At 41.7% G+C, this 12,847-nt stretch overlaps 1 protein-coding gene across 1 annotated transcript; it reads right to left on the minus strand.

Moving 5' to 3' along the window:
* Positions 1 to 6,245: 6,245 nt before the first annotated feature.
* Positions 6,246 to 7,436, minus strand: LOC137649465 (uncharacterized). Its single transcript, XM_068382448.1, has one exon. The coding sequence runs from the start codon at positions 7,434 to 7,436 to the stop codon at positions 6,246 to 6,248; it is 1,191 nt and encodes a 396-aa protein (XP_068238549.1).
* Between the last annotated feature and the right edge of the window lie 5,411 nt (positions 7,437 to 12,847).

A 12,847-nucleotide genomic window follows, 5' to 3' on the forward strand; every position in this document is an offset into this window, starting at 1 on the left:
TTCTGGTTACTTTTATCGGCACTGTGTACTACGTACACTGGCACTACTGCCATCTATATAATTCCACACCTGGGATTTTGAACAGAGCTAGTGTCACCATGGTAACACTTGATCAAAGGAGGTCACACCCTAAGAGGGATGACCTCTTCTCCCTTTAATTGACAGTCCCAGTCAATTAGCTGTTCATCGTAGAATTAGACGGCGGGTTAAGTATTCTACCCGACGTCACCACTTACTGCTTCAGATCATGGACTTTGTAGAACACGGTGGATGATTCTCACCCAGTATATGTGTGAGTACATTTGAAGACCAAACCATTGACTGTCTATAACAGTAATTAGGGGGCAGGTTTTAATACGCTACCTGCCGCCACTACATAGTGTTTCAGTTCATGTACCTGTTTCGCATAGTGTTTGTAAAACACTCTGGATGATTTCCATCCAGTGTATGAACGAAGATGCTCGAAGTCCATATACTGAAAGAAGTTTAGTGATGAAGCAATCTTTCTCGGATCATGACCTGCAGGTGTACTGTCAGGATCTGCTCTACTAATAAAGTAGGTGAGCTTCGCCCTCAGTTGTTTTAGGGATAAATTTGATCCAGAGGTTTCTCCTTTAAAGAGCTGTCCTCCCCTGAAGTCTGAAGTTCTACGAAGATAGACCTTTAGACACTCTACCGGACATAGAGAGACATCTTCCTTCAGAGGGCAGATTCTCCAGGGACCCCACCTTTTGGTGAGTAGCTCATTCTTAGTGAGAAAGGATGGATTAGGGAAGAGATTCAGTTCTCCTGTTTCTGAGAACTGAATGTAGCCCTCATCCCTAGAGAGGGCCACTATTTCACTAACTCTAGCCCCTGAGGCTATAGCGAACAGAAAAATAACCTTTTGGGTTAGATCCTTAAGCGAACAATCTTCATTGTTCAAGGATGTGGCATAATGTAGGACCTTGTCCAAAGACCAAGAGATGGGCTTTGGAGGTGCAGCAGGCCTAAGCCTCGCACATGCCCTTCAGGATCTTATTAAAGATCTCGTTCGCCAAGTCTACTTGAAAGGCATATAGAAGAGGTCTAGTCAAGGCTGACTTGCACGTAGTTATCGTGTTGGCCGCCAAACCCTGGTTATGAAGATGGATAAAGAAGGACATGCAGAAGTTCATTGAAATCTCTCTCGGTCCTTTTGCTTTTACGAAAGCAACCCACTTTTTCCATGATGACTCATATTGTCTTCTAGTTGACTTAGACTTGTATTCCTCTAAGAATTCTATATTGCCTTTTGAGATCCCAAATCTTTTCCTAACCGCTAGGGCAAGAAAATCATGCAATGAAGGGTTTGGGTTCTCTATAATAAATTAAAGGCAACTAATCTCTGAACCTTCTGGAGTTGTCCCACCTGGAAGGATCTCAGCATGTTGAGGACTCTCCGCAGGTAATCGGACGGGATGAACTGGAAATCCTAAGTCTATCCCTTCCATTTCAGAGACAAGATGTTTATTATTTAAATTAGAGGATCCTCATATGGGGCTACATATCAAGGTAGTTCCTTGACAGCGCTCGTAATGAAGAGGTCGGATTGCAGTTCGGGGACTTGTTCCCATCTGGGAGAGAATAGGTCTGCTTCCATGGACCATTCTAACTCTATCGGCCTGAGCCTGAGTAGAGCATCCACTATCACATTGTGGATTGGTTGTATGTGAACTGCTGACAGGTGCCATCCCTTTAGGTAAGGGATGGCTAACTACACTTAAACTGTATGAGACGTTTCCTAGCATCGTCGATTGCAGCGTCTCGTTATCGCTTCGGAGTCCCAGATCAGCTGTAGACAATCTGATCTGCTTGGAGAGAGTTTCCCTACTCATGACTGGACCAACATGGTCTTGGAATTTTCGGGCTTTGACCTTTGTTAGGGAAGCGATTAAGGAAGGACTGATATCGGTCTTTTTAGGCCTCTTCGAGCGTTTGATGCTTGTTTTTTCCAGGTTCCCAGCGCATCTTGCCGCCGTGCTCTTAGCACAGGGCCTACCTTTATTGCGAACTGGAGAGAGAACAGGGTTCCTCCCAGTTCTCGTTTTGGGAATCTGAAATTTATCTTTCATCCACGATGTTCCGGGGACCGGATCATTTCTTCGGATGTTCACAGACCAGCCACCTTGGGTGCTGCCCACCCCAGCCTCTTGTTCAGGAACAATGTTGCCTGAACCTTTCTTAGGCTTAAATATTGCATGACTGTGTCTGCCAATTTCATGAAGGCAGCTAGGACTCTGTCTAGTCTGACGAGTATCTTCCCTAGGAAGTGCGTTACTTTGTGTAACCTGAATCTTAGATAGGAGGGGAAAGGGTGATTGACTGGAAACTGCCGATAGACGACTTTCAGGTCTGGTAAGACTATAGGCACCCTTTTCTGCAGCGTGGTCCTTATGTTCAGGAGGATAAACCTCCTGGACTCGTTGTTTCATTTGGACTTGTTGAGTGGCGATAAGTCCTGAATGACTCTGAATTTTCTTGAGTCCTTCTCGTAAACACACAACGGCCTTCCCTGGAATTCGGTGGACTAAAGTTTCCTTACCACCTGTATGCTCTAAAGCTCTCAGGTAAACTCCTCCAGGAGGGTTTTGGATAATCGGAGGAGTAGAGGAAATGGTGGTAGAGATATCTCCACCTCTCAACTTAGTTCCATCTTGATTAGGCCATGGACCCAAGGATCGAAGGTCCAGCGATCCTAAATGAATCTCCCTCCTACTAGAAGCATTCCTATGCTTCGACTGATCAGTAGGAATCTTTTTTCGACCATCTGTCTGTGATGTCTCGGTCACTACAACTGTGGATCGTTGTTGAACCGCTCGAAATGGGTTTCCAGACCTCTCCATCTTCCTTGTAGGTTTGGGACCCATAACCTTAGAAGATTCTCTTTTTGAAAGGATGCCCCACTTTTGGAGAAGTCCTACATTCTCCGTAGAGGCGTTCTTAATCGCTTCCTTGACTACCTCGTCAGGAAAGAGGTCTTTACCGCAGATGTTGGAAGATATTAGCTTTCTTGTATCGTGTTTCGCTGTTGCGTTAGCTAACACAAACTCCCTACATGATCTTCTAGCCTTTATAAAGGCATAAAGGTCTTTTACCAAAGTAGCCATATGAATTTTGGCTAAAACCTTAAACATGTCGGGGGTATCTTGATGAGCCAAACAGAACTCTATGTAGTTCTGTAGAGATATTAGGCTGCAAGTCTCTCCTTTGTTTCTTGTTCACCCTTTAAGAGAAACTCCGATTGTTGATTTTCTTTGGTAGAAATATAAAACTCCAGAAACTGCGTGCTGTGCTTTATTCTTAATCCTTCAGAATCTCTATATACACTGACTAACTTATTTACAGTTTTATAGTTATCGTAAACAACAGATAAATATCATATGAGTAATGTTACAATGGATTGGATATTTACAGTAAAGTAGTTAAGTTGTTTTCAGATAACAGTATGTACATAAACAACTAAACAAGTAGTTAACATAAACATCCCCCTTTTTTTTGGGTTTTGACAAAAATAAGAAAGTAAACAAATTGATATAACATAAAATAAGGAACAAGTAGGATACATTGTAAACAATCAAATATAAAACAATAAATCATTCTCCCTTCATCTTTTCCTGCAGACGAGCTGATCTTCTTGGCAATTTAGGCATGTCGCAAATAGGATGATAGCTTGTTTGTTCATCATTAACGTTGGTTTCCCTCAATTTACTAGTTTCTTCCATTTCTGGCATTGCCGATGAATCCTGTGTAGTTGGACGGATATGAATTCTATTTCTTCTATAAATTCCTCCTTCCTTTCCCTCAATTACATAGGATCGGTTTCCTTGTGCATGGCTAATGAGCCCCTTTTCCCAACCCTTCTTGTCTGGATTTTGATAATATACAGGTTGCCCCTCGTTTAATGGTGTCATATCTCTTGCAGTTTTATCATAATATTTCTTTATGGATTCTCTCTGGGTTTCCCTTTTTTGAGAAACGGGATTGTCATTGTTCATAATTTCAGGAATTATCGACCGTAATTTACGTCCGAACATCATCTGAGCTGGACATAAGTTAGAGTCTTGACGTGGTGTATTTCTCAGCTCTAGTAACGCCAAATATTGATCTTTTCCATCTGCATGCGTCTTCTTCATCATATTTTTTACAATTTTAACTGCCGCTTCAGCCTTCCCATTTCCTTGAGGGTGTCCAGGAGATGACATCCTGTGCTCTATACCCCACTCTTTAACAAAAACTTTAAACTGAAACGAGCTGAATTGTGGTCCTCTATCGGACACTAATTGGGTAGGAATACCGTATCTAGCAAACATCTTCTTGATTATCGCTATCACATGATTTGAAGTTGTTGACGTTAGAAACTCTACTTCAGTGAATGAGGAATAATAATCAACAATGACTAAATAATTTCTTCCAACAATCTCAAACAAATCTAATCCGATTTTATTCCAGGGTCTGCCTCCGTCATTAACATCCATCAACGATTCCTTCTGGTTTCGAGGTTTATACTGCTGGCAAATGTCACATGAATTGGCCATTTGCTTTATTTCTTTCGACATCCCTGGCCAAAATATTGCATCTCTTGCTCGTCGCATCATGCTATCGTAACCAAGATGAGCTATATGAAGCTTCGTTTTAATTGAATCTCGTAGTTTACGAGGAATCAGTATAAGAGTTCCCTTTAGAATGATGCCGTCTTGGTAACTCATGGAATCTCTAAAATCGAAGTAAGGTTTTAATACTTCAGGAATTATGTCTTTGCGATCAGGCCATCCTTCCTTGATTACAGACAATAATTCTTGCAGATCTTCGTCGTTTGTGGTGGCGTCTCTTACTTCCTTTAAAATTGAATCGGGGTAATTTTTCAGTGAATCTATCATCCTTACCAATGTGTCTCTATTTTCCTCTTTTGGGCAGGCCCTGCTAAGGGTATCGGCTAACAATAGGCTTTTTCCGCTTTTGTACAGATATTCGACGTCGTACCGGTTCAACCTCATCATTAAAACTTGTAAACGCATTGGAGCTTGACTTAATGGCTTTTCGAGGATACAAGAAAGAGGCTTATGGTCATTATGAACAATAACACGTCGCCCAAAAGTATACTGGTCAAATCGCTCTAACCCAAAAACCACAGCAAGAGCTTCCTTTTCAATCTGAGCCCAGTTACGTTCGCTTCTAGCTAAGGTCCTTGATGCGTATTCTATCGGACGTCCTTCCTGCATAATGACTGCACCAATACCATCCTTGCTGCTGTCAACCTGTAATACAAGCTCCTTACTTTGATCAAAATAAGCTAGAACTGGTGTACAGGTGACCTTTTCTTTGATCACTGAGAAAGCGCGTGCACTCATCATTCCATTCAAACTTTGAGTTCTTTCTTGTCAGCTCTCGGATAGGTTCTAAATCATCAGCCAGATTTGGTAAAAACCTTGATAGATATTGTACCATTCCACAAAACCTCCGAATTCCTGAAATATCGGTAGGGGCAGGCATTTCTTTAATGGCCTTTACCTTATTTTCATCAACCGTCACACCAGCTGATGTTAAACGATGTCCCATGAATGCGATTTCCTTTTTTCTATAAACCGATTTCTCTTCATTTAGTTTGATCTTTTTTTCTTGACAACGCTTCTGTAGTGACTGAAGATTTTGTTCGTGATCACGCATTGCGTCGTGTTCCTCATTTCCAAAACCAACGACCACAATATCATCAGCTACACAGTATACACCCCGAAGCCCCTCCAATGCCTCATTTAATTTTCGCTGAAATATTTCACTGCTCACCTTCAACCCGAAAGGTAAACGAGCCCATCGATATCAACCAAAGGGGGTAATCATTGTTGTCAACTTGCTGGATTCTTCATCTAGCCGTATATGCCAAAAAGCCTCTTGAACATCCAGTTTGCTAAATATCTTGGCATGTTTTAGACTTGGCAGTATATCCTCCAAAACTGGTAATGTGTATTATTCCCTTTTAAGAGCTTTGTTGAGTGGCTGAGGATCTATACATATTCTTAACTTTCCATTTGTTTTTTGAACGACTGCCATTTGACTAACCCAGTCAGTTGGTTCAGTCTCCGGAATCAAAACTCCTCTTTTCACAAGAGAGTGTAACTCTTTTTGAACCTTTGATTTTAATGCAATCGGTAAACGTCGGCACGGTAATATTCTTGCTGGTAATGCAGAATCTACATTAAGTTTAACCTCTCCAAGGTCACCAAGGTTGCTCATCTCATGGTCAATGTCAATTTTGATACAAATGCTTTACCATTGACAAACACGAATCCCATCTCTTGACATGTCTTTGACCCAAGTAAACAAATTAGGTCATTTGAAACCACAATGAAGGTTACACTTCTAATTTCATCATTTTTGGGGTTCTTCACATTCAATGTCGTCTCGCCAATGGGCGAAAGCTTGGATTTATTCCACATGGCGAGTTTCACAGACGTTGGTCGCACTTGATCCTTTTTGACATACCTTTGACATATTGCATTCACGTCAGCACCCGTATCCAAATGAAATCTAACCTCGGTATCGTTTACAATTAGTAATGCAGTTAATCTATTAGAATTTTTCATTGCAACCGGTGCCATCCACATGTAATGATCGTAGCCTTCATCTGCTTCTTCGTTCTTCTCTTTAACAATTTTAACTGTTTTCTTACACACAGCCTTGAAATGGTTTCTTCCTTTACATGCTTCACAGACTTTTCCCCATGCTGGGCATTTTGATTTTTCAAATTCATGCTTATACCCACAAAATCGACACTTCACGGCATACCTGTCCATATTTTTTGAGTCCGAAAAATCCTTATTAAAGGAACTATCAGTAGCTTTGGTTCTCCAATTGTTCACCTTATTAACATTCTCAGAGCCAACTTCGCACATCTCTTTAGCACAATTAACGGTTGCTTCATAAGCCAAACATATTTCGACAGCTTTTTCTAAATTTAAGTTTCTTTCTCGAAGTAGCAGCTCCTGTAGTTTCCCTGTCACTGAAAACACAATTTTATCCCTTATCATTCGCTCTTTTTCTTGAAAATTACATTTATCGGCCTGAACCTTGAGTTCTATCAAAAATGAATTCCCTGGCTGTTTGTATGAAATTTTCCAAAACCTGAAGGACTGTAACACTTCACTGGTACGAGGACAACAATACTCTTCTAATCTCCTAATTACATCATCAGGATTATCTTTCTGCTCTTCTGTTTCAAAATTAAACTGGTCAAATATTTCTACCATTTGTGGTCCTGCGCAATGGAGTACAATTGCAACCTTTGTTTTCTTGGGTTTAGAACTAGCTCCGCTTGCTGTCATGTAGATGTCCACTTGTCTCCTCCATTTTTTGAAAGTATCAGTAAGATTATCATCCAAAGGGTCTAATGGTGGAGGCAAACGAAACACAGATTCAGCCATTTTCTTCAGGAAAACACGATTTGTATCAATAGGCTTCTCTTTTTTTTTCTTTTGGATTCTTTAAATAACCACTGCCACCATGTTGATTTTCTTTGGTAGAAATATAAAACTCCAGAAACTGCGTGCTGTGCTTTATTCCTAATCCTTCAGAATCTCTATATACACTGACTAACTTATTTACAGTTTTATAGTTATCGTAAACAACAGATAAATATCATATGAGTAATGTTACAATGGATTGGATATTTACAGTAAAGTAGTTAAGTTGTTTTCAGGTAACAGTATGTACACAAACAACTAAGCAAGTAGTTAACATAAACATTCAGATAACAGTATGAACACAAACAACTAAACAAGTAGTTAACATAAACACCGATAATTTTGGAAGATTTTCCTTAAATTGTCGACTGGCGATATCCGCCTCAAGTCTTCCTACTGAAAAGGTGAAATGGGCCTCCTTCCAGTTCTTCTCCTATCTGGGAAATGCTATTGACAGAGGCTCGCACTCTTTGAGTGTAGGACACAGTTTACCTGTCTCTATTGCCTCAGTGACATATTTGAAAGCCTTCTCCGTAAAGGGGAATGAAATTGAAGCAGGAGCAAGGAAGGAAGAGTGCTTGTTACCCGGTGTGGATACTTTCGACACCGAGTAACCCGCCTTTTCTATGCAGCTTGATAGGATAGCCTGTGCTTTATCATTGTCGAGAATCATAACCTCCTTTGATTCCGTTCCTTTTTCTGATGTTGGTTCATCCTTCAGTCTAATGAAACAGTTCGGGAAAGCGTTAAAGCTTGGCCAGAACTGGATTTTGTCCAAAGGAACAGCACCCATCTTCTCCGAGATGTAGAGTTTGCCGTTTAAAATCGGCATTAGCTCTGCAAACCTCCAGGGATTGGTTGTGGAGCATATCAGAAGGTCTTGATCTACGAGTCTTTTGTACGACCCTTTAGGAGCGACAAGTGGAGCTTTGCCGAGCTCTACCTTGCATTTCGCTTCCTGCTTTGTGCTCTGTTTGCACAAATTTTCTACTAGATTCTTGACTTAGGCCCATAGCTGGTTCATTCCATCTAAAAGAGGGATAGAAGGCGGAGATATCGATGTCGTTGGCTCATGAGCCTGTTGGGACGGAGGCAATTCCAACCTGACATTCTCCCCTTCTTCCCGTGGGCGCTTTTTGCCCTCCTTCCCGAAGGTTATCTGGCCATCGGGAAACGTACCTCGTGTCTGGGGTACCACTATTTCCTTACTCGCTGTTGGAAATAGTAACCTACGCATCTTGTCATTAGGCAGGTAAGGTCCCGGAGAGATTTTCTGAAAGCCTCTCACCCAGTTGCGTAGTTTGAAACGAGCTGCATCCCTAGTTTCCACCGACTTGGGATTCTTGAAACCTTTGGACATACTTTGCAGGCCTCCGGGTTCCAATTCTGCAGGTGACCGGAAATAAGATTGCAGGGGGCATGAAACCTGCATGCATTATGTCCGTAAAAACACTTACTCTTAGTTTTGCAGAAGACTGCAACGCATGACATCTGGCATTCCTCCTGTAAAGAAAGGAAAACAAAATGAGTATACGATTGATTAACTCACTGATAATCAATAAATCAAAAGTCATATCATGACAGAATAGCTTAGGATAGCAAGCTATAAAGGGATAGTAGGAAACACATACTTGTGTATCCCTTGCAAGCAAATGCTGGTACCTCCCCTCAGTATTAAGTGATAGGAATTTCCTTTCGAGGGAATTCCAACTGAAAAAAGGGGTATTCTAACCCCTAGGGATAGGGAGGTGTATACTTCAATGTCCCTTTCATACTAAATACTGTGGGGTATGGAAGACCGATTTCTCAGTCAGCTTAACGAAGAAACACTATTCCTTCAACATAAGAGCGGCTGCAGTATAAGCTCACATGAGGATACCCAAGATATGCAAGAAATAGTTACTGTATAATCATATCGTAGTTTTCTATTTGCAGTATGCACTATATTGCAATATACTGGCTAATGTATAATTATATAGTATGGAAAGGAAAGACATATATTTGTATATATCCCACCCAACTTATTTGCTGTGACCCCCCTTACAAAATTAAAACATAGAGTTTCCTAATCATGGAGACTCAAGGATAAGGGCTCTGCCCTTTAAGGGTTAGGAGTGTAATCTCCAGTCCTTAAAAATTTTAAAATTGCAGGGTAACCTGAAGACTGATTACTAATCAGAATATTGAAGAATTAAATTCTTTCAATATGAGATTGGGTTCCACAAATATTTGGGTAGGAAATTCAAATATATTAGAAAAGCACTACCAGCATAAAATATACAGAAGCTTTCTATTTGCTGTATATCCTATACTGCAGAAATACTAACTACCTGTATAAACATATACTGTAGTACAGCCAGCATGTCGTCGGCATAGCTAGCTAAGCCTGCTAGCTAAAAGAAAGAGAGATAGCATGGAGAACAGGCTACCTAATACTGTATATATATACAGTAAAAAGGGATGTAAAAACGGATTTTGAGCGAAGCGAAAAATCTATTTTTTGGGTGAGATGGCCATGTCGTCCTGATGGAAGTTCCTAAAGGGTAGCTTCCTTGGGTATATATAACTACGGCGATATTCCTAGAGAATTTACCTTAAGGTACTCAGAATTCTAACTCCTGGAGCGAATATCCCTAATAAAAGAACCAGGGATATCGCGAAATATCAGAGGACGTATTCTTGACAGGCCACATAGCAATCTGCACCCCGAACAGAGTTAATACTTCGAAGGGGTCAATTGGCAAGAAAACGAAAAACGAGAAAGAAAGGAGAGCCGCTCGCAAGGTATCTCTCCTCTCCCGTTTCGTAAGCGTGCATTGCGCCGCTCACGGCGCCATCTGTATTCCTTGTAGCGATACACGAGGTGCTACAGATACTGTATGTAGGGAGAGGACCTACAGCCCTTTTTAGAAGAAAAGGGAAGGGCGGGTCCATCAGGACAACATGGCCATCTCACCCAAAAATAGATTTTTCGCTTCGCTCAAAATCTGTTTTTTGGGCTCAAGCCATGTCGTCCTGATGGAAGTATACCAGAGCATTACTGTATCTGTGGATTCTCAAAACGTGCCGTACTCCCTGAAGGTATTTCCCGGCCAACTAGACCTAGAGACCTAAGATGTTACCGTCATACATCTTTTCATCTAACCATAGACCATGTTAGTGCTTCCTGCCCCCTACAGGGAAGAGTCATACTAGACTCTGGAAAAGTTTCGAAGAGTACATATACCTATGTATGAATAACAGACAAGCCAATATAGTGGTCTCACCCTATATCATGTAAAGCATAGTTTGTAAAGAACCACTGAGTCAATATGAAATATCGAACAGTTCCCCGTTCATTACTGGATTGGACAAAGGTTTATATCTGGGTAGGAGGAAAACTTGCATATCCGCCACCGTCCCCTTAGGGCATGGAGTCCTCCCGCTAGGGGAAAGCATAAACCAATGCAAAATATACATAGTAAACGTAATGCTAAATCATTTCAAGTAAAAATGACACAGGCGAAGGAGACGCAAGGTTCACAAGAACTAGTTTATTGACACACAATAAAATAAAACAGGTTAAACAACAATTATACATATATAAGAGGAGGATAACCAATAAATAAGCATAAGCATGATAGTAAACAGAAAACTTGTTTATCTGAAAGAAAAACATTAGCGCCACTTTTAACATACCGAGGTATCAAAATCATAAAAGTCTGTATTACTAATCAGTTACATTAGCGTTGGAAACGCTTGGCACACATGTCTGCACTTATGCTAGGTTCACCTTTGAATATGGAACAGTCAATGTGGGCACCCCAGTGCCCTAACACTTAGTTTGTAGAACAGTTCGTAACTACACACTCACCCCGGAATTAATCGTCCCAATTAAATCCACTGTTCCTCGCAGAGTTAAACAGCAGGGTTAACAACACTACCCACTGCTACCACAGACCTCTTCAGTTGCTCCACTTGCTTCGCATAGTGACGAAAGAAAACTCTGGAAGACTTCCAGCCAGTGTATGAGCGAAGATGTTCGAAATCCATACTATTGAAGAAATTTAAGGATGAGGCAACTTTCCTCGGATTGTGACCTGCGAGTGTACTGTCCGGATCCGCTCTGCGAATAAAATAGGTGATTTTTGCACTTAGTTGTTTCAGAGATAAATTTGAGCCTGATGTTTCTCCCCTGAACAGTTGACCTCCCCTAAAGTCTGAAGTTCTACGAAGATAGACCTTTAAGCATTCCACTGGACATAGAGATGCATCTTCTTTCAGAGGGCAGATTCTCCAGGGACCCCACCTGTTGGTGGGTAGCTTGTTCTTGGCGAGAAACGTAGGATCCGGAAACAGGTTCAGTTCTCCCCCATCCAAGAACTGAACACGACCTTCCTCTCTCGAGAGGGCTACAATTTCACTAACCCTGGCCCCCGACGCGAATGCAAACAGGAAAATAACTTTTTGGGTCAAATCCTTTAAAGCACACTCCTCATTGTTCAACAGCGAAGCAAAATGAAGAACTTTATCTAAAGACCATGAAATGGGCTTTGGAGGTGCTGATGGTCTGAGCCTAGCACAGGCTTTCGGAATTTTATTAAAAATATCGTTAGAGAGGTCGACCTGGCAGGCATATGAAATGGGTCTTGTCAAAGCCGATTTACACGTTGATATTGTGTTGGCTGCTAACCCTTGACCATGGAGGTGGATGAAGAAAGATAAGCAGAAGTCCGTCGAGATCTTTTGCGGATTCTTCGCCTTGACAAAGGCCACCCATTTTCTCCATGATGACTCATATTGCCTTCTATTGGATTTGCACTTATTTTCCTCTAGGAAGTCTACACTGTCTTTCGAAATCCCGAAACGTTTTCTCACCGCTAGGGAGAGAAAATCATGAGCTGCAGGTTCCGGGTTTTCTGTGATGAAGCGCAGACAGTCGACTTCTGAACTCGTTGGGTCAGAACTGGATCTGGTAACGGTAAACACTTCAGCCGTAGTTCCAATGCCAGAGGGAACCACACGCTGTTCGGCCACTTGAGAGCCACTATTGCCGCTACTCACTTGAAAGATCTCAGTTTGTTGAGGACCCTCAATAGAAGGTTGTGAGGAGGGAACAGGTAAATCCTGGACCATATGTTCCAGTCGAGGGACATCGCGTCCACTGCTTCCGCCAAGGGAACCTCGTACGGGGACACGTAAAGGGGTAACTTCTTGTTGTCTTTCGTCGCAAAGAGGTCTATCTGCAGTTTTGGCACTTGACTCAAGATGAAGGAGAATCATCCTGCGTCTAGGGACCATTCCGACTCTATCGGTATGAACCTGGATAGAGCGCCCGCTATCACATTGCGGACTCCTTGAAGGTGAACTGCCGACAGGTACCACTTCTTCTT

Source organism: Palaemon carinicauda, chromosome 11 (assembly GCF_036898095.1).
Source record: "Palaemon carinicauda isolate YSFRI2023 chromosome 11, ASM3689809v2, whole genome shotgun sequence".
In the NCBI taxonomy this organism is placed as follows: domain Eukaryota; kingdom Metazoa; phylum Arthropoda; class Malacostraca; order Decapoda; family Palaemonidae; genus Palaemon; species Palaemon carinicauda.